Below are 27,812 nucleotides of genomic sequence, written 5' to 3'. Positions count from 1 at the left end.
TCTCCTTTTCCGTATTCATTTGAATTCCCAGTAATTAGTTTGCAAGGTTTCCAGCCAATCCCAGGACGCAAGAAAAAAAAGAGCTACTACGTACGCGCTTGAAAGTGAAAGCAAGCGCAGGCAGTCGCCTTGTTGAGTTGTCGTCTGCTACACAGGTCAGGATGGAAGGTCGCGCGAAACTTACAGATGAAGCATCATGGAAAAAACTGAAGGAACTGTACGCAAAATGTGGAGATAGCATCAATATTCAATCGCTGATGAAAAGTGACCCTGGGCGATTTAAAAAATTGAGGTAAGGAGACTTTCTTGTTCTCCAGCCTGTAAGTGCCCGTGGCGGCAGTTGACCTTCGTTTGACTTTCATATTCAAAAGTTCATCGTGTCGATTTAACAGGAATGTGGAGCTCTAATATCACTCATTTTGTCTCTTTTACGTAGCCTGTCTTTGAAAACTCCGTCAGACGGTGATATTTTAATTGATTATTCTAAAAATCGCGTTGATGATGAAGTGCTGCGACTGCTCTTCGACTTGGTGAGAATTAGATAGTTTTTACAACTGATATAAATTAACTATTATTTTGTCTTTCAAGTTGGGAAAAAATCATGTGTGTCTTATGTTATGTTATTCTGAGCTTTTACAATTTAAATATAATTTCAGGCCAAGGAGAGGAAGGTTGAACAAGCAAGAGATGCTATGTTTTCGGGTGAAAAGATTAATTTCACCGAAAATAGGGCAGTTTTGCACATCGCTCTCCGCAATAGAAGCAATAAGCCCATTGTTATTGATGGGAAGGATGTAATGCCTGATGTGAATGCAGTTCTGAGTCACATGAAGGAATTTACCAATCAGGTATGCTATCTACAAAATTAGTTTTGCAGCGAAGTTATCATCACGTATCTATTGTTACCGAAGAGTGAATTCAAAATTTATTTGACGTTAATTTGGGATAAAAGTATTTTGTTCGGCTAGGTTGCATCATTTGGGTAGGCCATTGACTCAAGGATATAGTCGTTTCATTTGAGCCACAGGAAGGTAATTTTGACAATCAAAATGTAGATTTCGGTTCAATAAAGATATAGTGTGAAGTTTAGGAAATTGGTATATTTGTGCTGCCATTAACTTCATAATTTTGTTCCTTTACGTTGCGTACAGGAGTGGCATAAATTTGATATGACTTAAATTCTCAAGTCTGTAACCCCTGAAGACCCTTCGGCATCGATAACAAGTAATAAGTCATCTTTGGGCTTGTTCTCCTTTCTCAGTCCTGCTTATATCCTGTTTTCTGGAGATGCCTTGTAAGAATTTCTTTTGGGTACCTAGAGAGGAATTCCAGGATTTAAAAGATCAATCCTTTTGCTGTGTATGTGTAATAATATTTTTATCACCTCTAAGACGGCTAACTGTGGAGAATATTTTCTGAGTTATCTATTTTATGATGAGAGAGTGTCTGTGTGTATATTAACTGTTGCTAGGGAAGCAGAAACAGAATGGTATGAGTTTTTGCATTAGAGTCTGGGAAGAATCACCAATGAATATAAGGTTACTAGGAAAGGTTAAGTTAAGGGAGAGGGAGGGGGTGTGGCATATATGGATTGGTTGTCAAGGTGAAGGTCAAGGTCTCAGTGTGCAAGGTCACGTATTAGAACAGAGCGGACCCAAGTATCCCATTGTCGAAACATGAGACTTGTAGAGTAATTTTCACTGAGAACACTATGTGAAACTGAGAATCTGAGAGAAATAAATCTTGGAAAGGAATGAGGCTTTATGAGACAAAGTCGTTGAGGCATTTGCCTTGGATATCTAAGTGAAAAGTATGAGATCCATTCCCATTTCCAAGATTTTCATGAGAGCGGAATGATTTTATGACATAATAATAAGGTACAGTTACCCCATAGGTTATAAGGAAAGCATTAAGCCAGAATTGAAGGTTTGAATTTGGGAGAATGAGGCATAGTCTGACTTTCTTCTTCAGGTCATTATGATATCTCACGCTTTCCTCTGAAAAGTATTAGGAATGGTAATTTCTCATAGTTTTCTTAGAGAGATATTTCTCTGAGGAAAGTGTGAGACTCCAATAAGGTCTGACGAATGGAGTTAAAAAGAAGTGTGAGATATGAAATTAACCCTTTCCACCCGACCCCACGCGATCGTGTGGGTTCGATTAAAAATTTCCCCCGGTCAATTCAGATTACTTTTATGCATCAAACCGGACTGCAATAAACGTGTCAAGTTGGTGCAAGTTCTGGTCTATGCTTCTCTCTTTTTTCGTTTCGCTCAGTGACCTATAGATGGTTGCAGGATCATGCAAACATCAGTATTTCGAGGAGCGAAAACAATTTTCAGTGTGGAAAGGCTTAAGTGAATTGCATCAAACCTTTTAAGATCTTTAGAGCACTGCAGTTGCACTGGTGAAGCATATAAACAAGATACTTGTTAGAAAATTTTCCCATTCTTACATTTTCTTGTGAAACATTTGTTATGATAGTATCTATGAAAATCTGTTAGAAATATTTTCACGGTGGTCATTTGGTGGTGATGGGATTGTTTACCAAGATCTGAGATCGGGATTCATGGAAAACATTGGGTAGTTGCCAGAAGGCATGTAGCCAGGGGGGTCCTGTAGGGGTGTTGTAAATAGTTACTGGGGGGACGATGGTTTTAGATTCAGGAGGAGTGGTAAATGAACACGACCACACGTGTTGAATAACATGGCGAAACTGCAATTTATTAAAAGAACAAACTTCCGGTGAAGAACAAAAAAACAAATGAATACAGTAATACGATAGTTGGGAGATTACCAGCCATATTCAAACAAAAACAATCACAACACTCTCCCTTAATCTACCAACTTTACATTGCATTTTTACAATTAACCATACCCAGAGGAATAATGCACTTGCGGTGTGCAGTCACATTAAGTGCCTTAGTAAACACATCGGCAATCATTTTTTCAGATTCCATGTAATTGAGGACAACCTTCTTATGCTTAACAAGTTCCCTGATGTGATGAAACTTCACTTCTATATGCTGAGTGCGAGCATGCAATCCATTGTCAGAGGCTAATTTTAGTGCACTCTGGTTATCATTCCATAAAAGAATTGGCCCCTTCCTACCACATAATTCAGAGAGTAACCCCTTCAAGTAAGTGGCCTTCCTACCTGCAGAGTCAATGGCAATATACTCTGCCTCGGTTGAAGACAAGGCAGTTACACTTTGTTTTTTACTCTCCCAGCAGATTGGTCCACCAGCAGACACAAAAACATACCCAGTCACTGATTTTCTGTTGACGTCATTAGCAAATGACGCATCAACAAAACCACAAATATCCGGATTATTCTCAGTCCTTCGGAATTCTATTCCTGCATCAATTGTTCCTTTTAAATACCTTAACACTCTTTTCACACACTGCCAGTGTTCATTTCCATAGCAGTTGTTGAACTGGCTGAGGTAATTGGTAGCATAGGATATATCAGGCCTGGTACACACTGATAAATACAGTAAACTTCCAATCACTTGTTGGTAAGGTACACTACCACACGTTATCGATTCACCCTTGGTCAGTCGAGTGCCAGGAACCATAGGGGTTGACACAGATTTACATTCTGCCATCCCCACCTTACTCAGCAAGTTCAAAATTACCTGTTTTTGGTTCAACTTTACTTTACCATTACCCATTTCTACCCTCATTCCCAGGCAATCCACGACTGATCCTAAGTCTTTTACCTTAAAACAAGAGTGGAGCTTTTGTTTCAGTTTCTCAGCTTGAACTTCATCATTAAAGAATACAAAAAAGTCATCAACATAAACACATATTATAACCATGGATGCACCATCTCTCCAAAAATAAACACAAGGCTCATGTTGAGATTTCTTAAAACCAACACTTAATACGACTTCATCCATTCTCTCATACCAGGAACGCGAAGCCTGTTTCAGGCCATAAATGGCCTTCTTTAACTTATACACTTTACTTGCATCTGAAACAAAACCTTCCGGTTGGTACATGAAAATGTCTTCACTTAGTGAACCATTCAAAAAGGCTGTGGAAACATCCAAGTGATGTACATGCAAACCATGAGCAACAGCAATTGAAAAACACAATCGTAAGGTATCATGTCTCACCACAGGAGCAAAAGTGTCAAGATAATCAATACCATAACGCTGAGAGAAACCCTTAGCTACCAGGCGAGCCTTATACTTGTCCACTTCTCCCTCCCCATTCCGCTTCAATTTAAAAACCCATTTGCATTGCACTATATTTCCACCCTTAGGTCTGTCTACAAGATCCCACACATCGTTTTCCTGAAAAGAACTGATCTCTCTTTCCATAGCTTCTTTCCAATGAATTTTATCAGTACCATTTAATGCCTCGGTAACTGATGTAGGTTCTACCTTTTCATCACATGCTAAATATAACTCAAAACCAGGAAATTCCTTCCTTTGCCTTTCCCTCATAGGATACCTCCTTTCACCTTCATCGACATTATTTCCAGGATTTATTTGCACCTCATTTGCATCCGCAAAAGACAGATTTTCAATATCATTCTCTGCTCCATGAATGTGATTGACATTGGCATTTGTTTCACTCTGACAATGAACATCATCACTGACATTACACACTGAAGTAAATGGCAAATCATCATCTAAGTTTACAGGCACAGGCATACTGAAAGAACCCTTCTTCCCTTTACCAATAGCCTTAATTGCAGTGAAACTATTTTCAATGAATTTAACATCACGAGCAACAAGAATTTCTCTCGGGTTTTCAGGATTAAGCAAACGATACCCCTTGGAAGCTGAAGAGTAACCCACAAAGACCATTTTCTTGCTCCTAGGATTTAGTTTCCTCAGGGATTAGAGCATATGCATCAGAACCAAACACCCTGAGCTGATCATAGCTGACTTTCTTACCTGACCACAGGACCTCAGGGACATTGTCAGGGACACTCCTGTGGGGGCTTCTGTTTAATAAGTACACAGCAGTGTTAGCTGCTTCTGCCCACATCTCCTTAGGACTTCCTGCGTGAAAGAGCATGCATCGCACTTTCTCCAGAATGGTGCGATTCAGTCTCTCTGCTACACCATTTTGCTGTGGAGTATACCTTACAGTTCTCTGATGTGTGATTCCTCTGCTTTTAAAGAAATTCTGTAACTCATCACTCAAGAACTCAGTTCCATTATCAGACCTGAAAATTTTCAACCTTTTACCAGTTACATTTTCAGCCATATTTACAAAATCAATCACTCTCTGCTTGGTTTCAGACTTGCTCTTTAAGAAATAAACAGTCGTTCTGCGAGAGAAATCATCTATCAAAGTAAGAATGTACCTTGACCCACTCCATGACTTTACATTAGAACCAAAATCACACAGATCAGAGTGAACAAGACCTAGTACCTCATCTGCCCTAGTACCTCCTTCCTTAGGAAAAGGATTTCTGTGCTGTTTTCCAAGAACACAAGCATTACAATCATCAGCAGGTTCATACTTGAAATCAATGCAATCACTTAATTTATCCCGCAACAATATCATATTTTGCATACCCAAATGACCCATTCTTTGATGCCACAATTCATAATCATTAATATTGCACACAAATGCCTGCTTTGATTTAACATCCAAACGGTATAACCCATTACTCGTTCTACTTGCAGTAGCTAGTTCTGTACCATTACAGACAAAGTCATCATCATACATTTTACAACCCTTTTTATCATAAACAACAGTGATCCCTTTGTCGGCAACTTGACTTACAGAAATCAAATTTTCTTTCAATCCAGGAACATGCACAACATGTTTAAGTTCACAAATGTGATCACTTACATTTAGGTTCACAGATCCAACACCTCTGCTTTTAAGCTTACCGTTATTTCCGACAGTAATCTCAATATGACTGTCAACGTCACGACAATAATCATGCATACGGTCTTCATGGGGTGACATATGCACGGATGCTCCGGAATCTACAAACCAATCTGAGTCACACGATGCAGCCGACAGGGCACACAGAAGACTTCTCAGCGGTTTCCTATTTTCTCCTTTCTTCTCTCCCTTAACCTCGGCTCTGTTCTCGTTCGGATCCCTCTTCTTCTGCGACTGCGGGCATTGTGTTTTAAGATGCCCCTTTTCACCACAGTTCCAGCACTTCCACGCCTTCACAACTGATGAACTCCCAGCCATGGTCGAAGAGTTGTACTTCTTGCCCTTGGAATACAGGGCAGTGGTTTCGGGAACACTCGCATTTTGACCGGCACTCACGCTCTTCCGGTAGCTTTCGTCTAGCAAAATCGTCTTCACACGATCCAAATTTAAGACATTCTCCCCACTCGTGATGGCCATGACAAGATTGTCATACGAATTTGGCAGCCCCTTAAGCAACATTGCTGCAACAAAGTTTTCCGCCATCGGCTCACCGATACCCTCGAGCTTGTGTGCCAACATTATCACCTCGCTGATATAAGTGTCCATGGTTTCAAACTTTTCGAGCCTCATTTGGCACATAGAACGAAGCAGGGATACATACCGCCACTTGCCTTTATCCTCATATGCCTTGGATAAAGCATTCCAGGCATCCTTTGCCGTTTTAGCTGGCCTTACATGGGGATATACCACAGGCTGCACCATAAGGCAAATGTCTGCTAAAGCTTTCTCGTCCCTACGTTCTTTACCTTCGCCATTATCACTTCCCTGGACACAACTCCACAATCCATTACGACGTAAATAGTTCGTCATCGCGAACGACCAGTCATAATAGTTTTCCCGCCCAACGAGTTTTTCGAAACCATACGCCTGCGAAGTGACCTGAGATTCTTGCATCTTTGCTACCACACGGTTTACCACAAAAATAAAGAAATCTGAATTCAGCAGCGCAGTGGAAAGTGCGATGGGCCCATAACCTGTTGTAAATAGTTACTGGGGGGACGATGGTTTTAGATTCAGGAGGAGTGGTAAATGAACACGACCACACGTGTTGAATAACATGGCGAAACTGCAATTTATTAAAAGAACAAACTTCCGGTGAAGAACAAAAAAACAAATGAATACAGTAATACGATAGTTGGGAGATTACCAGCCATATTCAAACAAAAACAATCACAACAAGGGGCTTCAAGCCTCCCCCATTTTTTTCCAATGTGGTAACTGCCTGCGATTCATCCCCTTTAGAGACCACAGGTCCAGGGGCACTTATATACCCTCTGACTTTTTCTGAACTATTGAGAGTTGAGGTGGTTAGGCCAGGGTCTTAGATCTGAAATTTACTCAAAATTGGGTAATATTAAGTACTGCTGCTGGAGCCCTAAAGGTTAAAACATTTTGGATAATCAGGTGGATTTCGGAAACGAACTCCTTTGGAGGCCAAGCCATAATAACCTCAACTATTATGATAAAGAACAACGTTGACAATAAATTACAGCTTATGCAAATGAAATATAAATAGCCTATTTAATGTAATTTATAGTTCTCTGATGCGTGGAAGCTGAAAATGAAATTATGAAATCAATAATCGCCATAAGTATAAGCAACCCATATCACACCCAGGCAACTCCCCTCCCTGAGGCCAATTTTTGTCTACACGCCTGGAGTTGGAAGCGAAAGAGAGTTGTGACAAAGCTGAAGAATCTTCCTCATTCAGCAATCCTCTCTTGTTAGAAATAGAGGTACGTCATTGCTGCTCACCTTTCATGAATTAGTGACATCATTGGAGTTTTAGCTCATTAATGTGTTCAGGGAGAGACTCTCTCAAGAGACTAAGCAGCTGAGAACCACTCTAGGCTGATGCAATTAAGGAGGAGAGGATGAAAGGAGAAGCAGTGGCTCGCTCGGCAAGACCCTGTTATATCATCAATGTATCTGCAAAAGGGAAATCAAACCCATAATAATTAGTATGTATAATAATGCTATATTGTCCAGGGTCTACAAAAAAAGAAAGGCATAAGACATGTCAGGAAATCATGTATGAAGTTCTAACTCTAGATTTAATACAGTTTATGCCAATAAGGGAAAAGAGGTCACAGTAAGATCCAAAAATAACACCCATAGTGATATTACAAATATGTACATCATATCACAAAGTACAGAAACATCCTTATACAAAGCTTACACTCGAAAGCCCATTACAACTCTTCATTTCTGTAATAGGCTTATCTAGTCAAAATTGCAATTATTAATCTAGGTAATATTGCAATATAATCATAACATAGCATCACTAAATACAGAAACATAAGGTGACTTCAAACTGGCAGAGGTGTCTGCAATGTGGAATTCTCTCGTAGCTATTGCATTTTGGGCTACTAGTTTGGTAAAAGCATCACTCTCAGAGAAGACACACCTACTTTCTGAGAAGGCTGTCTGTAAATTATGTACTGCAATGGATGATACATAAATAGGAATTGTACCAAAGATATAATTGGTGTGCCACAGAGTTAATCAGGAACTGTTGAAGTTATTTCGGGTTTCCCACCGGATAAGGTTCTCCATCTCTGCCGACGTTTCGATAGTCGTGTCGTCCATCATCATCAGGGCTTTGCCAGAGATGGAGAACTTTATCCGGTGGGAAACCCGAAATAACTTCAACAACATCATACGCCAGGAAAACCTCAGATCTTTTTAATCAGGAACTTATTGATTTTATGCACCACCAATAACTCACAGTTTTTGATGGATTAATGGACAGAAAATGACTGTGGACACTTAAAAAAAACAAGATTTGTCAATCTTGATGCAAGACGAATACATCTATTGTAATTTTCCACACATAAAATATATACAAAGTCAGATTCAAACAGGTAGCCCTCTTTCTCAAAGTGTGGAACACCAGAAAAGTACATACATGAAAAGTGATGTATATATATATAGTTGATGTCAGTGGCGGCGCGTGCGTATACGCATGTTAGCAAGTGCACACCCAAAGTTGAATAAATTATAAAAGAAAACTATTCCTTTGCAATGAGAAGGATAAAAGTACTGTCTGCATATGCAAGAAACATGAGCCTCTGAACGCTACAGCTATCTCCTTTTCGAATTCACCGCTCTACAAGTGTGCGATCCCGTGGCATCATGCCGGGCACATTTTCGGTCTGTGCGATCGCTTGAGGGTGCTCTGGTGGGACGAGGTAAGCGGGGGGGTATGTGCTGTTCAAAGGGGCGATAGGAGCAGACTCAAAACCATGCGAATGCGCACGCGCATGTTTTTGGTGACTGACTAGCAGGTAGTGTAGTGGTGTAGCCGCCACCTACACTACCTGCGCCCAGGATCCTAGTCCGTCTACAGAGCCATCTGTATGGCTGTTTTCTACACTACTTCCTCATAGGGTGTAAGGAAAAGAGAATGAATTTCAACTACCGTCAATTGTAAAGGTGTGTTGAGAATAATTATTTTCATGCATGCTAATATTATTTCTGTTCATGCAATTTTAAGGGTAGAATGTACCTGTGATATGTTTTGCTTGCTATGTATTCCATTACGACTAAATATCATGCTCATGGATTAGGATTAACATAATATAATTAAATCATCCTATATATATGCTCTAATGCACACCCTAGATAAATTACCACCAGCCGCCACTGGTTGATGTATACATACTGTTGAGGTGGGGAAGCAAATTTGGAGGGGCAGGAACAGGCCCTTGGTGGACCCCTTCTCAGGGCGGTGGAAGGCCATGGTCAGAGGACACAGGCACTATGCAGGGGGAGGACTTCTGGAATGATCCAGAGTGAATTATATTAATGTAAATTATTGTTTTTTCTACTAAAGACAGTGTTAATTATCCTGTTAAATGAGACACAATTCAACGCAAGTTTACTGCTCAATACTGGAATTCTGGCTCAGTGAGATCATGGCAAAATTAGCAGTGCTGGAATGCACTTTCCGTAACTTTTTTTACAATTGAAATATAACTCTGTGTGTTTTGTTTATTATAAGTTATTATTTGCATTTTATTACAAAAAATTTGTTTTGGTTAGGAATGTACACATTAAAAATTTTGATGCAACAAAATTGATGAAAGTGCTATTTGGCTATTATGCCTTATGTTAACCACTGCCGGAACGCCTGCCGGCACCATGACACCACTGCTCTGGCTGCTAAAGGTGTCAGTTTTGGAACAGGAGGGCACCAAAGATGTCCAGGCTGCGGGGGTGCACCGGAATACGTCCCGGCGGCCCAGCATGGGCCTGGGTGGGGGTGATGAAAGCTAAGCCATGAGGATTCTACGCATGACACACAAATATGCTAGCCAAGTACCGACTAGTCAACTCATGTGAGCACAAGAGCATAGTTAAAGGCCAACATGATCAAAAAAGATTATTCAGGGGTGGGGAGGAGTGGAGGGCACTCTGGGATAATTCCTTGGGGAACTAGAAGTTTAATTAAGGAATTTGGTGGTGGTGCAACACAGCTCCGATACAGACCATGCCATAAAATGGGACGAAGTAAGAATTCTTTGTTTAAACATTACCGAAGCTACTAAGACTGGATAGGCACTTATGTTCATGAAATTCTAATAGATGATTAGATTCCAATGTATACAAAATCAATGGTTTGCGAGTTAACTTTATGGAATCCTGACATAAAGAGTGACATAATTTTTTTCTATTCCCTGGAGTATTCATTAAAAGACTTGACCTTTTCAGGTCATTATCCAGAGTTTACTCTTCAATCTATCCAATGTATAAATTTTCAGCCTTTGTGGGCATAATTTCTTCTTCACCCTTGAAATTTTCGATTATGGGATTTGAATTTTTTTTAAATTCTTGCAGGTCATTTCTGGACAATGGAAAGGCTATACAAACAAGGCCATCACTGATGTTATCAACATTGGCATTGGTGGATCTGATCTGGTAGGTGTACATAATTAGATATTTTTTGTTTAAAATAGACAACATAATGCAATAATATGATTGCAAAAAATCACTTTATAAAAAATCAAGGATTATTACCAATTGCATTAGTAGAAATAATCATTTAAAGCTTGTGTTGCCATGTAGAAAATTCCAATGCATTCATATTACGTTTACTTGAAGACTTAATTTGGCTCCTTGTCAAAATATAAAAATTTTTACTGAGAAAATGCCAATGCTAATTATTCAAATTTCAAGAATATTCATGTGCACTTGCAAGTGACTCCTTATAGCTATGCTTGTGGGTCTGTTTTTATTTCCTTAAATAAAATGAAATGGTTTGAAGGGAGTGATATACTCCGTTAAATGCAATCCCGTCATAGTCGGAAAGTAAAATAAAAGGAGAGAGGTGGCTTTGTGTGCTGGCTTAAACAATTGATTTTTTTTTGTTTGATTAAGGGTCCTTTAATGGTCACTGAAGCTCTCAAGCCGTTTGCCATTGGACCTCGTGTGCATTTTGTGTCAAATATTGATGGCACGCATTTAGCCGAGGTCTTGAAGAAGTTGAATCCTGAGACGTCACTCTTCATCATTGCCTCCAAGACATTCACGACCCAAGAAACCATCACCAACGCTACGTCTGCCAAGGAATGGTTCCTCAAGTCTGCAAATGAAGTAAGTGCTGTGTGCAGGAGTGTTTTGTGTGCTTGAAGTACGTTTGAATTACCAAAACTAAGTGGAACAATGGCATTAGGGCAGTTTATCTTTTGGGTTGGGCATAAACTGCATTGACACTGAATGCTAACTGCATTACTGATCTGAAAACTTATCTGCAACAGTGCTGGCTGTTAAGTACTATTTTTTCCTAATTATCTCAGAAAATAATTAGTCCCTGTAAATATTTGTTTTGATCCAAGTAAAAAGAATGGCTAAAAAAACTCCTGCACATCATTTGAAATAGCAAGCAAAAACTAAAAACAGCTATTTTATTGCTACTTGGAAATTGAAATTTTTCAACAAAGGCAATACATAATATAGTTTGCTTGTATGTAGCCTAGGGGATAGTGGTCTCCTTAGCAGATGTGCAGACGTATTGTGGTGTTTCCTCTGACCATCTCCATTTTTTTAGTATAATTAAGTTTCATAATGTCTGTCAAAAAGTCTGTCTGTAGAAATTTCTAAATATGTAATAAATGGTAAAGTATTTATTTTTTGAAAAATAATCATCAGGAGACTTGCTTCATATGTGAGACTAATTTTATATACGGCTGGGGGGTGGTCGTAAGCACAATTGCAATAAGGTGGTTTCCTACTATTTTTTTATTGCCTGAATCGAAAGATTATTACTCCTGGAGTACGCATTTCACGCTTTCAGATTTTTAAATGACGATATCCATTTTTCCCTATTAAACGAAAAGTGAAAATTTTCAAGCCCACGGAAACGCGATGGCTAAGTAGGAATGCTGGGAAAAGTCCGTGTGGCGCATTTCTGGTTCCAGCTGTCGCCCTGTGAGGTGACCTTGGAGCGAGACTTTGAGCGCTGATACGACGTAGGCTGCTGGCAGGTAGCACTTGGCTTAAATAAGGATTATTAATGCCCTATCAACGAAGGAAATTTTCCGAACTTGGTTATTTTTAATGGGTGATTATTAAGAGATGTTTCCCTGAGCTCTGTGCTTCATGCATGCATTGGTAATCTCAGACAATGTAAAACTCCTATCTACTCGTATACAAACTAGGTCCCTGTGACGTCACGTGGAGTGGAATCGCATGGGCACCAATCTGGCTTTTTTCAAATGCGGTTAAAATTGACCATTGTCATTCGTCTAAACTGGGATTTCTAAAACCAAATAATTTGTATTTTATGAATACACTAATGGTGGGTAAGGAATCGCAATCAATGCATTTCGTTTTCTTTGATGGAGGAAACGACCCTATTGTTGAGTAGTTTTATTTTCCTTTGATGTATTCAATATGTATTTAATGTGTTGATATTGTATCACTTCAGCCGTCTGCTGTGGCCAAGCATTTTGTGGCTCTCTCTACGAATGGATCCAAAGTGAAGGAGTTTGGCATCGACGAGAAGAACATGTTTGGATTCTGGGACTGGGTGGGGGGGAGGTACTCTCTGTGGTCTGCCATTGGTCTCTCCATCTCCCTCTCCATTGGCTACGACAACTTCGAGGCGCTGCTTGCTGGGGCTCACTTCATGGACAATCATTTCTGCACTGCACCTCTCGAACAAAACGTAAGAATTCTTGTTGCCTGCTCTAAAATAATTTCCAAATCATGCTTTGTCAGCTCAAGTACATATTTGCATTTCGTGCATGGCATATTGATTAATTTTTTCTTTTATAGCTACAATACCTGAAAGGGTGATAGCAAGCGTAATTTTTCATGTCTCTCACATTTTTTCACTAGTGCTCTAAATTTTTATTTAGTTAGGCATTTAAAGTAGGTATAAAATATTCAGAAAAGTTTTGCAAGCAGGACTTACTAGTTTTGTCACATCTGAGAGTATTAGAGACTTTTGCTTGGGAAAATACTTAGTTCAGCATAAGTTATTGCTAAGTCATTTAAGAAATATTATTTTAATAGTCCTATTGAGAAGAGATGTCACTCAAGATTGATAATTCAAGTGTAGGTATATGGTCATAAGTGTACCCTTGGCATCGTAAAGAAGACTCTTTAATGACCCTAATGACTTGTTTACTGGTGAAGTACTCTTTTATTGAGGATTAATGGCACCAACTAATGGGAACAACTGATGGAAAATTACTGCTTCTCACCTCCAATATTTTCAGTGAATGATGGTGTTTGTATAATTTTGATTAGTGAAGAGGATGTATTACTCCCTCTTGAGTTGTCACATTTTGTTTATATTTTTTCCATAATGTTGTATTTATTAAAATGTATCCTCTTGAAATTTTCAAGGTACATATAAAGCAAACATGTAAATCAAACATTTATGTGAACCTATCTCAAGTATGAAAATTTGATCCTAGTATTTTCATGAATGTAAAATGTTTCTTTTTGAGATTCAGATATATTTTGACAAATTTTCCTTTATCTATCTTTAAAATTTCAAGATGGTTTAGTAAGTTTGGAAATTCCTCAGTGGAAAAAAATTATTTAAACAGGATCCAAACCATGGATATCCCAAATTCGCACCTGATGTTCTACTACTTGAAATACCACGGCATTTTCTTCCTCTGCGAAGTTTTGTTTGATTTTAGCAGACAAGATGGTTTATGCTGCTAGGCATGCAATGCCACGAGGAACCGTGTTTTTGCCTCTGTCCTAAACTTCAAGCCATTACTTTGACTGCTTTGGCATTCACGATTGATATATTTGATGCCCTAAAGTGGATGCCGCTGGCTAATCTGTGGATGTGTATTTAACAATGATAGTGCTAGTTTTAAAAGTACATATGTAATAACTGATGAAAATGGACTGGTCTGGTGGGTGTGCCTCTTCCTCCTCTTCAATAATGTTTCTCTGATCAGTCTTGTACCTGAGGATTGGGGATCTTGTAATTTTTCAGGCTCCAGTGATTCTCGCTCTGCTTGGGGTGTGGTATCACAACTTTTACGGAGCTGAAACTCATGCCTTGTTGCCATATGACCAATATTTGCATCGCTTTGCTGCATACTTCCAACAGGGTGATATGGAATCTAACGGAAAGTGAGTCTTGCTTATTCCATTGCTGCTTCTTTCTCTCTTATATATTTGTCTGCCTTTGTTGTTTTTGATGATGTGTTTTCACCAACCTATCTCCCATTAGCGTATGACTGCTATTTTAGGCCAACATTAATTGATGGTAAATTTTCATGTGATAGTCTATATTTTTAAAAGAATACATGTAATCAAGGTTATTTTTAAACCGTCCATAATGTTGATCATACGACTCTTCTAAAATGCTCAAAAAACTTACTTGTAAAATTTCTCGGGGTGAGATCCCGGGTTTGGGCCCCTCCAATATTTTTTTGTAAGTCGGCATCTCCGCTATTTGTTACATATGTCACATTATGCAACTTCGGCGATTTGACATCCTGGAAGATAGGCACACCTCCTGACATGTTCAAAGGGAAAGCATAACTCGAAGGATACTACAGTCACCTAATAATTTAATCCTCTCGGTGTAAATCGTTTTGCTGGGGTATGAGTTCACTGGGCATTTTTGGTCTACGGACGTTTACACACGTTAAAATCAATGTTGATGAGGCTATACAAGCTGATTCCACGCGCGGTACACAAAAATTATGTTTTCTATTGTTTGCAGTTCAATGTATCTTCTGCTCAATGCCTTGCTTCAATTTTGAGTAATGCGTGGGGTTCATTGGGGGGGTTTCCAAATGTCCCAATTCTCAGGGTAATATCCCTCCCGAGCAACGCTGTGTGGCCCACTAGTTTAATATAAATAGAAAAATAAGGTACATATATAAGCACTAATGACATTTAATCTGAGTTCCTGCTTTACTTTCATGAATAAAACATATACGTATATTCGTATCACTCATCCCACTCAGTAATCCTAATGCACATATTTAAAATTGTTGTAGCAAAAAGCCGCGGGGATTAAATGTATTAATTATAACAATCTTGGTGATAACTCTGCGTGGTTAGTCACCAGTAGACGATTCAAATATGTTTATATGAAGTATAGTGACATTGTTGGCAGCTTGAAAATCTTGTGTAGATGGAAATTTCAATGTATACAGGTTGATTTATGTGATACTGTATGCTCAATCCTCACATGGAATTCATGTTAGCTTTGTCTGGTTAATTTATGCTTTCATTTGTGTTATTTCATTGGTATTTTTATGAATTTATCGATTTTTTCCAAAAAGGTATGTTACCAGGAGTGGTGAAGTTGTTTCCTACACGACTGGGCCGATTGTTTGGGGTGAACCTGGTACGAATGGTCAGCACGCTTTCTACCAGCTGATCCACCAGGGCACCAGGCTCATCCCGGCCGACTTCATTGCTCCCGTGAATACACACAACCCCATCAAAGAGGGTTTACATCACAAGGTACCTATGCTCCACCATTGTGGGTCTGAGGCCATATTATGCCCTCAATGAAGTAATGGTCTTTAATACATCCCCAAGTGTAAAGCATGTATCACATTGATCGATCATTGTTTCCCATCCCTGTTGAGCGATTGGGTAGGTGTGGTTGCAGGATTGTTGGCTTCAGATCCTGGGGGCCCAGGTTTAAATCCTGGTTGTGGCAGAGATTTGTGAGTGGTTGAGCCTTGAATGGCTGGTGGAGGGCACTTCAAGTGCAACACTCCAGATTAATATAGATTTCAATATTTAATTAAGAATCACCATTTTTATCATTAATTTGAAGGTTTTCTAGGAAGTATGCATGTTTTAGTTGATATTAGAGGGAGTGTGTGCCTTTTTCGATAAAGCCATTTTCCGGCCAATGCGAGGGATTTTCATACTTTATTTGTTCACCATCCAAATATACCTCTCGCCAGGGGTGCAGCTAGTGATCCATTATAGGGGGGTTTTAGGCACAACTAATAAAGGGGAGTTCTGGGGTATGGAATACCCCCTAGGGTAAGCGGGAGCCCTCCCCCAGAAAATATTTAAGGTAAAAATGGTTGAAAATGGTGAAAAGTTTTACGGCTTTCTGAGGGATATTGTATTAATACTTAAACTATTCTTTAAGCATTATTAATCCGATTTGGTAAAATCTAAAAAGTTTCTGAGCTCTACGGGGGAGGGTTTATCCCCCAAAACTCCCTCGCTGTGCCACTACCTCTCGCAACTGATGGCTCCAGAGTTCACTCCAAAGATGCGGCTCCAGGGATGAGAAGTCCCATCCCTTTTTCCGTAACTCAGTTGATCCTTTTTTGTCACTGAAACGATTGCTGGAGCAGTCCCTCAGCCAATCAGAACTTACAGCCACTAGCAGGTAATGTAATGCAATGTTTGGCTTTCAATGGAATGAGAGTTGCAAGCATTGAGTGCAGAAATGATAAAAAAAAAGCAACAGAGGTGATGGAAAAAGGGACCTCAGAATGACCGTGTGATTAAGAAAATAATGTGCCTTGTGATTACTTTTGTGGTTCCTGGAATGCTGGAACTATCACTTTGTGGGATGGAAAACATGAGCGTTGGATTATTAGGCTTAAGATTCATGCTCTTTGACCCACTGTAAAATCCTCTGAGGTATAATGAGATCATTCTCTTACATCCAAAATTGCACTTAAATAAAATAATCTGAGAAAGAAGGGAATGATAAGTTGCAACCAAGAATAATATCTTCACAGTTCAGCCTTTTTCTCATGAATTTAAAAAAGAAAAAGTTGCTGCTCACCTTTAATGGGTTGCTTAGGTCATCTAAGTTCTTGTCCATCATTACTATTTTATGTTTATCTCAGAATGAAATGGTGGAGAGATGTGAAACTACCCTGGATGCACCCATCATTCATTTTTTCCCTCTTCAATCACTGTGACCTATTCTGTCACAGTTACAATTTTTTTATAGACCTATTTACTTCATACAACACAACATGACACAGTTGGTGTTGTGGCTAGAGTGTTGGCTTCTCTCTTGAGCATTCTGTCTGTTGGATGGAACGTTAAGCCGTGGTCCCCTTTGCAACTTTCTTGAAGGACAGCCTCATGCCAATGCCTGGGTTTTCTCCTCCCTTTGTTCCCTCATGGCGCAGAAGGCCTCAGCTGTTGGACTCCTCCTCTGAATGAAATGAGAAATCTAGTGTTTGCTTTGCAGATTCTGTTGGCCAACTTCCTCGCTCAGACGGAGGCCTTGATGAAGGGCAAAGGAAAGGAGGAAGCACGAGCAGAACTCACAAAGGCCGGCCTCTCTGGAGAAGCTCTGGAGAAGATCCTGCCTCACAAAGTGTTTGTGGGCAACAGGCCCACCAACTCCATCATGGTGAAGGCCGTGACGCCTTTTACTCTCGGGGCCCTTATTGGTGAGACGATGTGTGCATCCAATGCGAAATTCCATCAACCGATTTTTAACACCATTATCTCAAAAGGAAGTCATTTGATTTAAGGCAAATATATCACAATAAAGTTCTTCTATTTCTGTGTTGACATGGCTGGGGCATGGAAACTATTTTGACGTTAACGAGAACTTTATTTTGTGCGCAGGGATGGACTTTCAGTGCAATTTTGTGGTTGCTGCGAGGATGCGTCATATATAGCTTTGAAGCAATGAAATGGTTTGAGATATTAATTATTCCTTTCTAAATATTGTAGCTAAAGTATTTCACAATAGTCATTTGAAGTAGTTTCCTGTTATTAAGATTGAAGTTGCATATTTATTTATGGATGCATATGTAAAAATTTTTTATATTTTGATCTGCACACCTGAGGAAATCACAGTTTGATGAACAGTCTTCGTGATCTAGAATTCTTCATTAAGAATCCTCTAATGATACTCGTATGGAAGCTATTACTAAGTCAGTATTGTTCAGCATTTTTATTGGGTTATGAGCATGCACAATTTGCGGAGGCCAGCCAAAAAGAGAGAGGGGGCAAATGCAAGGGTGGGAGTAAAGGTCGTCAAACTCGGGCGATGGAATTTTGCTACAGATAGTTGTTCCTGTTCTACATGTTTGGTTTTCCTCCCGAGTTTACTTAATAATCCTTTTTGTTCTTTCCTTCCAGCCATGTACGAACATAAGATCTTTGTGCAAGGAGTTATTTGGGATATCAACTCATATGATCAGTGGGGGTAAGCTCCTTTCTATTTTGCTTATAATATTTTTTTTTTTCTAATGGCTAAAATTCAGTCAATGGTTTATCTGAAGATTGAAACCTGTTTTCATTTCCAATCGCAAGCGTAACAGTTTAGATCCTGAGTGTGTTAAGATTTTATCATTAAAAAAAATTATTTGAGAGCTCTTAAAAATGATTTTTAATCAGTAGAAATATTAAAATACATATGTATGTAAATCTAAAAAGCATTCCTTTGATTGTATGTGAGAAGAAACTTGTAAGCAGGAATTTGAAAATGCATTTGGATCCGAAAATATCCGGAGATCCGGCTCTGAAAATCAAGGATCTGATCTTGGATCTGATAAAAAATTCTGAATCTGTCAATCCCTTGTCAGAACAACAGAAAAATGCACTTTAATCAAAGTCAAAGAATGCTTCGAGTCTTTTTGATTGTATAAGTGAAAAACACTAGGAGAATACTTTGTAATGCTAACAAAGATCTGAGAAATGCAGTAACTATTCAACCTATGAACAAGATGCGATTTGAGGGTTTGTTAATAATTTGAAAAAACTAAGCAAGGCATCAAAATGTGTAGTTATCCTTTAGAATGCAATGCTGCATTAAAATACTGCATTACTCTAGCTGATCTAGCTGCGTGCGCAACGTGACTGGAGCAGAAAAAAATTCGTTGCCCACGGTGAGGAAAAACAGGTAAAAAATTAACAGTTCCTGACTTTGCAATGGTTTAATAGTGCTTTGTTTAGACAGTGCCCAAAGTGCGAGTTCCTCTATGTCACACTGCATAGTTTTGGCCAACCTCTAAGTCTCCAAATTTGAAATTTTTGAATGTTCGTATCTTTGAAAGTTCGCAAGTCGAATGTTTGTAAGCAGAGGACTGACAGTATTGAATTAATTAGAAAATAAATAGAAAATAAATTTAAAAAATCAAATTAATAATCAGAAGAAACTAAATGCACTGTGAGCGTATTGCTATTGAATTTGTCAACTGCATCTGCTACATGTTCAGGAACTCAGTTAAAATGTCTTGGACCTTGGGGCCACGAGGAGGGCTATAAAAACTGAAAGGGAAACCAGCAAAAGTTTGCAGGGGTGTTAATTTTGAAATTAACAATAACCACATTCCATCGGTTAAATTTTGTTCTCTGTTAAAGTTAGGTTAAAAGAGTTAACTGTGGTTAAGTTATAATTTTGGTTAACTGCACTCCTCTAATGATAATTTTATGTGATCATTCTTCCAATGTATGATTGCTAATTTCATCAATTTTGATGCACAATATTCTTTTACAGTTGAATTTAGATAAATGTAGTGCATAAATTGGCATGGTTAAGAGAATGCCTTCAACTTAAATGTAAACTCTCTGAATGAATGTATGTATTGGACTACAGGTAGTCTCCATTCTTACGAACAGCATTCATTCCAAATTATTGGTTATAAGTTGGAAATGACTTCTATGTACAGGTACAGGTATTGAATAATCTACAAGTCAAGATCTAGCATAAATGCTGCTGTGATGACTGACGTAGATTCGCTCGGTGAACCACATATAATTTTTATGCACGATTATCTTAATGTTACTACCTAATTATAATAATACTACAACATTATTGCATACTTATAAATTGAATGAAATAGTGAAAACTACCACTCATAAAACAAAAATGAATAGGGTATGAATTAATGGTAATGCATACATTGTGTTTGGTGGGGCACCTGATGTGAATTTGAGAGATCCAGGTTTGAATCCCAGTCAAGGCAAATTTTTTTTCAACAAACTAGAAAACAACTTTTTTATATTTATTCCAAAATGAGCATAGAAAGGATGGGTGGTGAAAGGATAAAAATGGTGTATTTATGCATCAGATTTGTGATATATATGATTTCTTTTGCTGTTGCTTTTAAAAACCGTGTGAATTCTCCATGCTATAGGTGTAGGAGATTTTATCGATATAAAAGCTCTCAATGCATGGGATTTAGGTAATATCTAAGCTCTCGATACACCCCTGAACTCCTTCATTAATAATGCATATTGCAAAATATCGTATCCTTTCTCTTCTGACGAACTCCTCTCCCAACTTTAAATAGTTCCCTTCCATTGTCGGCGTGCACTTAGTGACTTAAGATTTTTCCTCTGAATTATTTATGCCCACTTCATGTCTGATCATATTCTCCCTCCATGTAAAACACTGAACTCATCTCTCAACACTCCATCCGTTGACATGACATCGTTTGCACACTCACCTGACTTCCCTCCAAATCCCCCGTCTTCCTTTCATTAACCATCCATAAATTGCCACTGTAAATGAGGCTGCCATTTCAGTGGACTTATTGTGTTGCACGAATTCCATTTTATATGCTGCACTGTTGTGTTTATTTTTTTGCAATTTAATTATTTAATCAACGATTAAAGGTCCCATATGCAGGTCTTATTAGCTGTTTATGGATGTCTTGGTAAACAAGTCTTCTCTAATTTTCTTTATTCTCTTATATTTCTTCTCTCATTTTCCAGGGTGGAGCTTGGGAAACAGCTTGCCAAGGCCATTGAGCCTGAGTTGAATGGCAAGGACCAAGTGTCGAGCCACGATCCATCTACAAATGGACTCATCAATTTCATCAAGGGAAACATGAAGTAGTTATCTCTCTTGAGAATTCATTCCGATAGAAATGAAGTGGTACATGACTTTTTTTGTTGGCCTTTGAGGTTATGGATGACATTGCTTGAGGCACAGGACTATGTAAATGTGCACAGAATTGTCACGCTTTATGAAAGTCAGATTGAGGGTATCATTGCTGCAAAATTTTTTATGAATCTGTTATTTTGGTTTATATTTTCATAAATCACAAAGCTTTTGTTACACTACATATTTATATTTATTGTGGAAGTTTAGATTTAAAAAGTAACAGCTTTATCTAGGTGTGTGGATCTTTTTTAATGTGCTTTCATTATTTGTTTTGTGTTAAATTATGCCCGTCAAATTGTTATTACCTCTTTTTGTGAACAAGTACTTAGCATTAAAATTAATATTAAAGAACACATGGTTTTTAATGCACAATGAGATGATGCATATACATATTGAACCACAACATAAAATAATACCTTTTTGAGCTTTGGAAGAAGAGACACTAAAGACGTTTGAATCACTTCACGCATTGGCCACAGCCCAGAATAGTATCCAGTTTGGTAGCAGGAGAAAACAACCAATGGGAAACACCCAGCTACCATAAGCGTACGTGTCCACCACGGAGAATGTCAATGCATTGCAGGAAGCAGTGACCACTTTGGTGAGGAACGAAAAGTCAAGCTCTTTGAGTTCTTCTGGAAATGACACAGCTGTGCTGATGGTTGCAGCAATGCACATGAGAAACAACGGCTGAAGAGGGATCCAAATCAGCCTTTGACACCACTTCCGCAACCTGAAGTAGAAAAACTGGCATTAGTCGATAACTATCCTTCAGCCTTAGGCAAGAGTGCTTTGGTCTAGTGTGCTGAAAAACACCTTAGCATTTGATAAGGACATAAAGAAAAACACCAGGTTTTTTTCCCTTGAGAAGATTAGGTCAATTTAACACGAAAAGAAGCCTTTCCAAAATGTCTATTTATTAATAAATGAACTTCAGGGCTTGTTAGGAAAACTGTAGGGTCAGCAATCTCAATTCCACAGAGAAATTTGCTATTATTGGAGCTGGTAACAAAAATTTATAATCATGATAATAAGTATATTCAGTTGATAATTTTCCTCACCAACAAAAATTTGTACTCCAATGAAAATTAATAAATTGCAGCAAAATATATAAAGAGTGGAAATTTTGTTTAAATGATCATATTATGCTAACAGACAAGCATATATGTATAAATGTTTAAGGAACAGTGGCACATAATTTTGGTGGCGAAGTTAGGTTATACGTATCGGAGAGGAGTATCAGCCCTCCGTTATAGTATGTTGCACTTTAATGTTCTCATGAGCAATTCAACATTATGATTAAAGTGCATCGATGTACGCACCTGTTCCTCGTGGGGGCAATCCAGAGTGCAGGTGGGACGTAGATGACGGCACAGATGAGCGCGAGGGAGAAGTTGTGCATGGAGACGGCGAGCAGCATGGTGGACAACTCGAGGAGGGCAGCAATGTTCACAAACGGAGCCCACTCGGGCGTGCCTCGACTCCCCTGACGCTGCTGAGGGTCAGCTCGCTTGGATGCGTTGCAGGCAGCAGGCGACAACAAAGTGAGGATGACGGATGCAATCAGAAAGCCCAGAAAGAGGGCCGTCTCGGTGGGCAGGGAAAAGTAGTCAAGTCCCAAGTGAGTGATCATGTCGGTGGAAGAGTAGAGGGCCAAGCAAATCTTGTGCGAGATGAGGAATATGACGCAGGCCCAAGGGACTCCGTTCCACATCGACGGTGCCATCTGAAATATTGAATAGGACAAGAGTTTCACGTACTGATCAGAAAGTACAAGTACTTTTAGTTCAATATGTATTAATAATAACTCTAGGCTATACTACATGGTACCTTTCCATTATGAAAATAAAAAACACTACACTCAATAAGGTTCACTACCTACATATTTACAATGGGTACAACCCAGGGTTCGTAACATAATTACATCTTCAGGAACGTTTTGTTTAACTTCGGTTTAGGCATATACATAATTACTCAAACGAGAATAATAGTTGGGTTCAACAATAAAATTTTGCTTAAAAATTAATACAAATGCCTTTTATGAGAGTTTTCAACAAACTATAATCTTAATATACTGTATTCTTGCACTTCTTTCATTAGGATGCAAATTTCAAGTAACACTTGGTCACAAACTCGATCCAAGTTCTATACATCACTTACAACCTCAAGGGAGCAATAAATGTGTATACTCTGCAAGCACATTTTTGCAAGAAAAATGAGGATTTGCCAACCCATTCCACTCATTTGCTTGATTGTAAGATTTTTAGTTCTTTCATATAACCCGAATACAGGTATCCCTTGCTTTATATGAGTTCACTTAAAACAGTTTCCACTATTACACGACTGGGTTTCAAATATTGTTCCTGCTTAGTTCAAGGAATCTCCCTGCTTAACCTCAACTACGGAATCAGTCAAAACTTACAAGCCCCCTTTTCATTAACAAGGGAGAAGCAAATAAGAAAGAACATCAATTACTAAATTTATTCATGAATTCATTGACTATACAAGAGATTATAATCCCTTGGGATGATTGATCAGCGTGCCATGACAACTACTAGCAGGCCACCCGGCATTGCTCAGCAAATATAATAGCAGGACAAGAGGGAAACTTGGAATTCATGGACATATGGCAGGACTTATCGGCACGCTGAACAGCAAAGAATGAATAAAACTATTCCCGCATAATGAGCACGACCTCAGCTTAAACCCCGTTCCACAAAATTGATCGCTAATTGTGTCCGTACATGAGTAGACCAAGAACACCTAGTGAACTCATACCCCAGCAAAAAGGTTTGCACCAAGAAATTAATGTGCTAGTGTAGTATCCTTTGAGTTATGTTTTCTCTTTTGGAGTGTCAATAGGTGTGCATACCAAGCAGGATATTAAAAAACTGAAGCTGCATGATGTGACGCGACAAATTGTAATGAGAAAATGATGCTAAGGACGCACTACGTGGTTTGAGAGCATGAGATGCAAACAATTAAAACATTTGGTTAGAATCCGTGCAACCGTTCAGACAGTGGACAGGCAAACAGATATCCTCTTTTTTATGCATAGATTTAGGAAGCCATATGATACAGGAGGACATTTAGCCATAAACATTAATTCAAAACTGAAAACTGCACTCTCTAATGAAGAGCTGATTACATATACGTGAATAAAACACTTTCCATATCCCCAAGTACACTTAGAATAAAACTGACAGAAATTGCATCCAATCACGGAAAGTGTCATAAATACATACTGGGATTTATACTTTACAGACACAAGGCATTTAATTTCCAGGAGATTTCTTCAGTGTGTCAAGTATGTGACCAGCATTACACTTCTCACTTAAAACAAAATATGTTCAATGTCACTTTTTGGGGATATGTATACACATCTCTAGAGTTAAGTGAGGCACACCTGTATTAAAGGAAACAAATATTTTTATAATATTTCAGAGTAACATGCTAAGCAAGATAAGCACTAAAGAAATTTATTCTTAGTCAATGATGATTAACATTTTTTAAGTATGTGCTGTATTTCTCCGAATATACATAGTCCCCCACTGAATATTATTCCCTCCGTAATTTTGAGGCTTCAGTTTTGAATTTAAATAATGCGTTTGAATTCAGTCCCCCTCTACTTTTATCATGGGCAGTTTTGGAAGAAAAGGGGGGACTATATTCCGATAACTGCGATATTTATTTATAAATTATAAAAAGTAAGCATAGCCTGCAGTTAAGGCATTCCGTACAGTGTATAAAAATTTCCAATGAGCATAAAACCAACAACAAGCTCTACACTCCTCCTTTCTTCCCTGTAGTGTACAGCAGTGGTGCAATGAGGGGGGTTTTTGGTTAGGGATGTGCGAGTACTCAAAAAGTCGAGTCAAGTCATTGGTACTCGACTCAAGTGATTCGAGAAGTATTACAAATTTCGAGTCGAGTAGTTTTGATTAAAGAGCTGTTTAGGCAAATAAGTTCAGAAATCTGCTGACACTAGGCTCTATCATGAAACTCTTGCAGTAATATCGTTTTTAAAGTCATTCTAATGCCTTTTGCCTAGGAGTTTTACCTTTTGTACACGTAGCAGTCAACCACTATAGTAGTCACCATTGGTGCCAAATACCTTTTCGTCAGCTGTGGCGTCCGACCGTCTTCCACTCCGGCGGCATTTTCGGAGTAATTGGAGTGGAGCACAGCATCGCTCATACTTTCTTACGCGATACTTTTGTACCCTAACATACTTTCTTTACTCAAGTGCCGACGGAATACGAAAAAAAATTGTTAGGATTTCAATGGAAAAAATGCAATCTTTACGTTTCAGTGGGCAATGCCGGTTTTTCCCGATGTTTGACATCACATCTTTCAGCCTTTTTGAGCACTAAGTACATCCAATGTTAATTTCCATTTATTCCCTTGTTGCGTCTAGTTTTCCTCTTGAACTGACAGAAAATAGAGTCTATGGTTGATTAAACAAAGTAAGAAATAAAGAAAACTTCTTTTTCTGAAGCTATCTAAGCTTTTTATGAAGATACACATTTATTTACAAAGCTAAAGCTAAGTTCTATAGTTTGTTCGCTTTGTCCACTAAAATTCAATGAATATTCAAGATCCATATAAATCATGGATATAACATTTAATCAAACTTCCCAAGGTTCCCACACATTGCAACTTTGGAAAGAAAGTACATATGTACTTGTCCAGCTGCACAAGTGAGTTTCGGAAGACATTTTTCGGCAGGCAGTAATACTGTTACATGGAGACATCAAAAACTGCTGCCTAAGCATGTAGAGCAATTGGTTTTTCTGCATGAGAATTTGAAAGGATCAAATATTACAAGATACATTTAAGTGTACAATCTTAATATACAATTATGTATACAAATGTCTTTTTTGAGGGTTCTTCTGAGCAGTTTGGATACATACATTGACGACATATTACTAGAGGTTAATTCATTTCAATTGCGCTTATGGAACTGTATAGGACGAATTAATTTTCATTCATCTCTTTATTGTGACTCGATTACCATCAATGTTCCTCGTTATCTTTCCCTTTTACATCAAGCTAAGCATTCAAAATCGAAAATTCACAAGGGGATTGAAAAAAATGAGAATATGTTGTAGCATGCATTGCTGTATTTCCTAGTTCAGGAATTGCAATATTCGACTCGATACACGCGAGTAGTTTTCAACTCGACTCGTGGTCAAAAAGTACTATGTACTTGCACATCTCTAGTTTTGGGGGATAGAACTCCACCCAGAACTAAGAGACATTTTAAAATTGAATCCATTTTACTTAATTGAATTGATATTACTAATAGAATAGTGTAAGAATTAATAAAATATCACTCAGAAAGCCGTAAAACTCACCATTTCGAACCATTTATCTTAAAAATGTTCTGGGGGAGGGCACCTGCACCCACCGTATTCCATCCCCCCCAGTATTAGTTGCTCCTAAAACCCCCCCTTAGCCTTAATTCCTAGCTGAGCATCAGGTGTAAAGGCTGGGTTACAAAATACCTACTATTAGCAATGAATTATTTGTGAGGATCACTTAGGATGCGATTCCAGCACCCACACGTCAATGGCAGCATTCATAGTAAATAACAGCCAGGTGAAATCAGTGCAGGGGTTGATCAAATACATGGGAAAATTAACATGAAAGTTTTGGAACCAATACAGTCTTTGCAAAGAGTTTTATTCATTTTTTAATCCATGCATTGTTGATTCAAACCTTCAATCATGGAAAATGAGATTTTGGGATGAAAAACTCACGACATTATAATGTAGAATGAAGAACTACACTCTGGGAAAGACACAGAGGCAGCTGAGAAACCTCTCAACTCAGTTTCAGAAGGGTGATTGTGGCAATACGTGGCTGTGTCTGTATTAAGTACTTCAGAAGAATAATATGGCATCTAGCATGAGTTCATTATTTTTATAAATGCCACAAAACCATTGAGCTAATTTTTTGCTTAATTTGATATTTTTCTAATTCTTTCTATTAACTGCCCCAAACACCTTCCCATCTTATATGAGGAATACTATGACATTGTTGAAATGACACATTGCAATATTTCCACTTATAGATTTATTTTACACTACGCGTTTCGTCGTTACAGCAACATTTTCAAGTGTGAAAAAAGTCTTAAAGATTTTCCTTATATATCATGGTGCTTGAAGGGAGGGGGGGGAGTAAGATGGAGAATGGGGTTTGGGTGACGAGAAGTGAGCATATTGAGGGCTGTGGGGGGGGGGGGGGGGGGGTTGGAGGGTCGTTTTTAGGGTCTCGAACTGAAGGAGGGTGAGGGGGAAGGAAAGAAAGGTTCTAGGATGGGTGAGGGTACCCCACACTCGTTCACTGTCTTCTTTCGGGTTGTGGTTGTCCGGATAGCGTCCTCGCCCAGATGATCTTCTCCTCCTGGGTAGTTCTTACTCCCCCCCCTCCCTTCAAGCACCATGATATGATATATAAGGAAAATCTTTAAGACTTTTTTCACACTTGAAAATTTCACTGTAACGACGAAACGCGTAGTGTAAAATAAATCTATAAGTGGAAATATTGCAATGTGTCATTT

General features: G+C 38.7%; 2 protein-coding genes across 2 annotated transcripts in view; one reads left to right on the top strand and one right to left on the bottom strand.

Moving 5' to 3' along the window:
• The first annotated feature begins 102 nt into the window (after nucleotides 1-102).
• LOC124155409 (glucose-6-phosphate isomerase) lies at nucleotides 103-21,598 on the top strand. Its single transcript, XM_046529198.1, has 11 exons — nucleotides 103-292; nucleotides 437-530; nucleotides 657-848; nucleotides 10,759-10,839; nucleotides 11,299-11,514; nucleotides 12,848-13,087; nucleotides 14,384-14,523; nucleotides 15,690-15,873; nucleotides 17,591-17,795; nucleotides 18,496-18,562; nucleotides 21,076-21,598. The coding sequence occupies exons 1-11, from the start codon at nucleotides 162-164 to the stop codon at nucleotides 21,197-21,199; spliced, it is 1,674 nt and encodes a 557-aa protein (XP_046385154.1). The 5' UTR covers nucleotides 103-161; the 3' UTR covers nucleotides 21,200-21,598.
• Nucleotides 21,262-27,812, bottom strand: part of LOC124155408 (glycosylphosphatidylinositol anchor attachment 1 protein) — a 19,194-nt gene continuing 12,643 nt past the window's right edge. The window contains exons 9-10 of the mRNA XM_046529197.1: nucleotides 22,570-22,973; nucleotides 21,262-21,980 (exon numbers count right to left, since the gene is read on the bottom strand). Coding sequence (XP_046385153.1) covers nucleotides 21,710-21,980; nucleotides 22,570-22,973 — 675 coding nt within the window. The 3' untranslated portion in view covers nucleotides 21,262-21,709. The remainder of the gene's footprint in view (nucleotides 21,981-22,569; nucleotides 22,974-27,812) is intronic.

The sequence above is a fragment of the Ischnura elegans genome, chromosome 3, assembly GCF_921293095.1.
Source record: "Ischnura elegans chromosome 3, ioIscEleg1.1, whole genome shotgun sequence".
NCBI classification, from domain to species: domain Eukaryota; kingdom Metazoa; phylum Arthropoda; class Insecta; order Odonata; family Coenagrionidae; genus Ischnura; species Ischnura elegans.
Note: the sequence above shows the minus strand (reverse complement) of the source record. Positions and strands in the feature narration are given on the sequence as shown.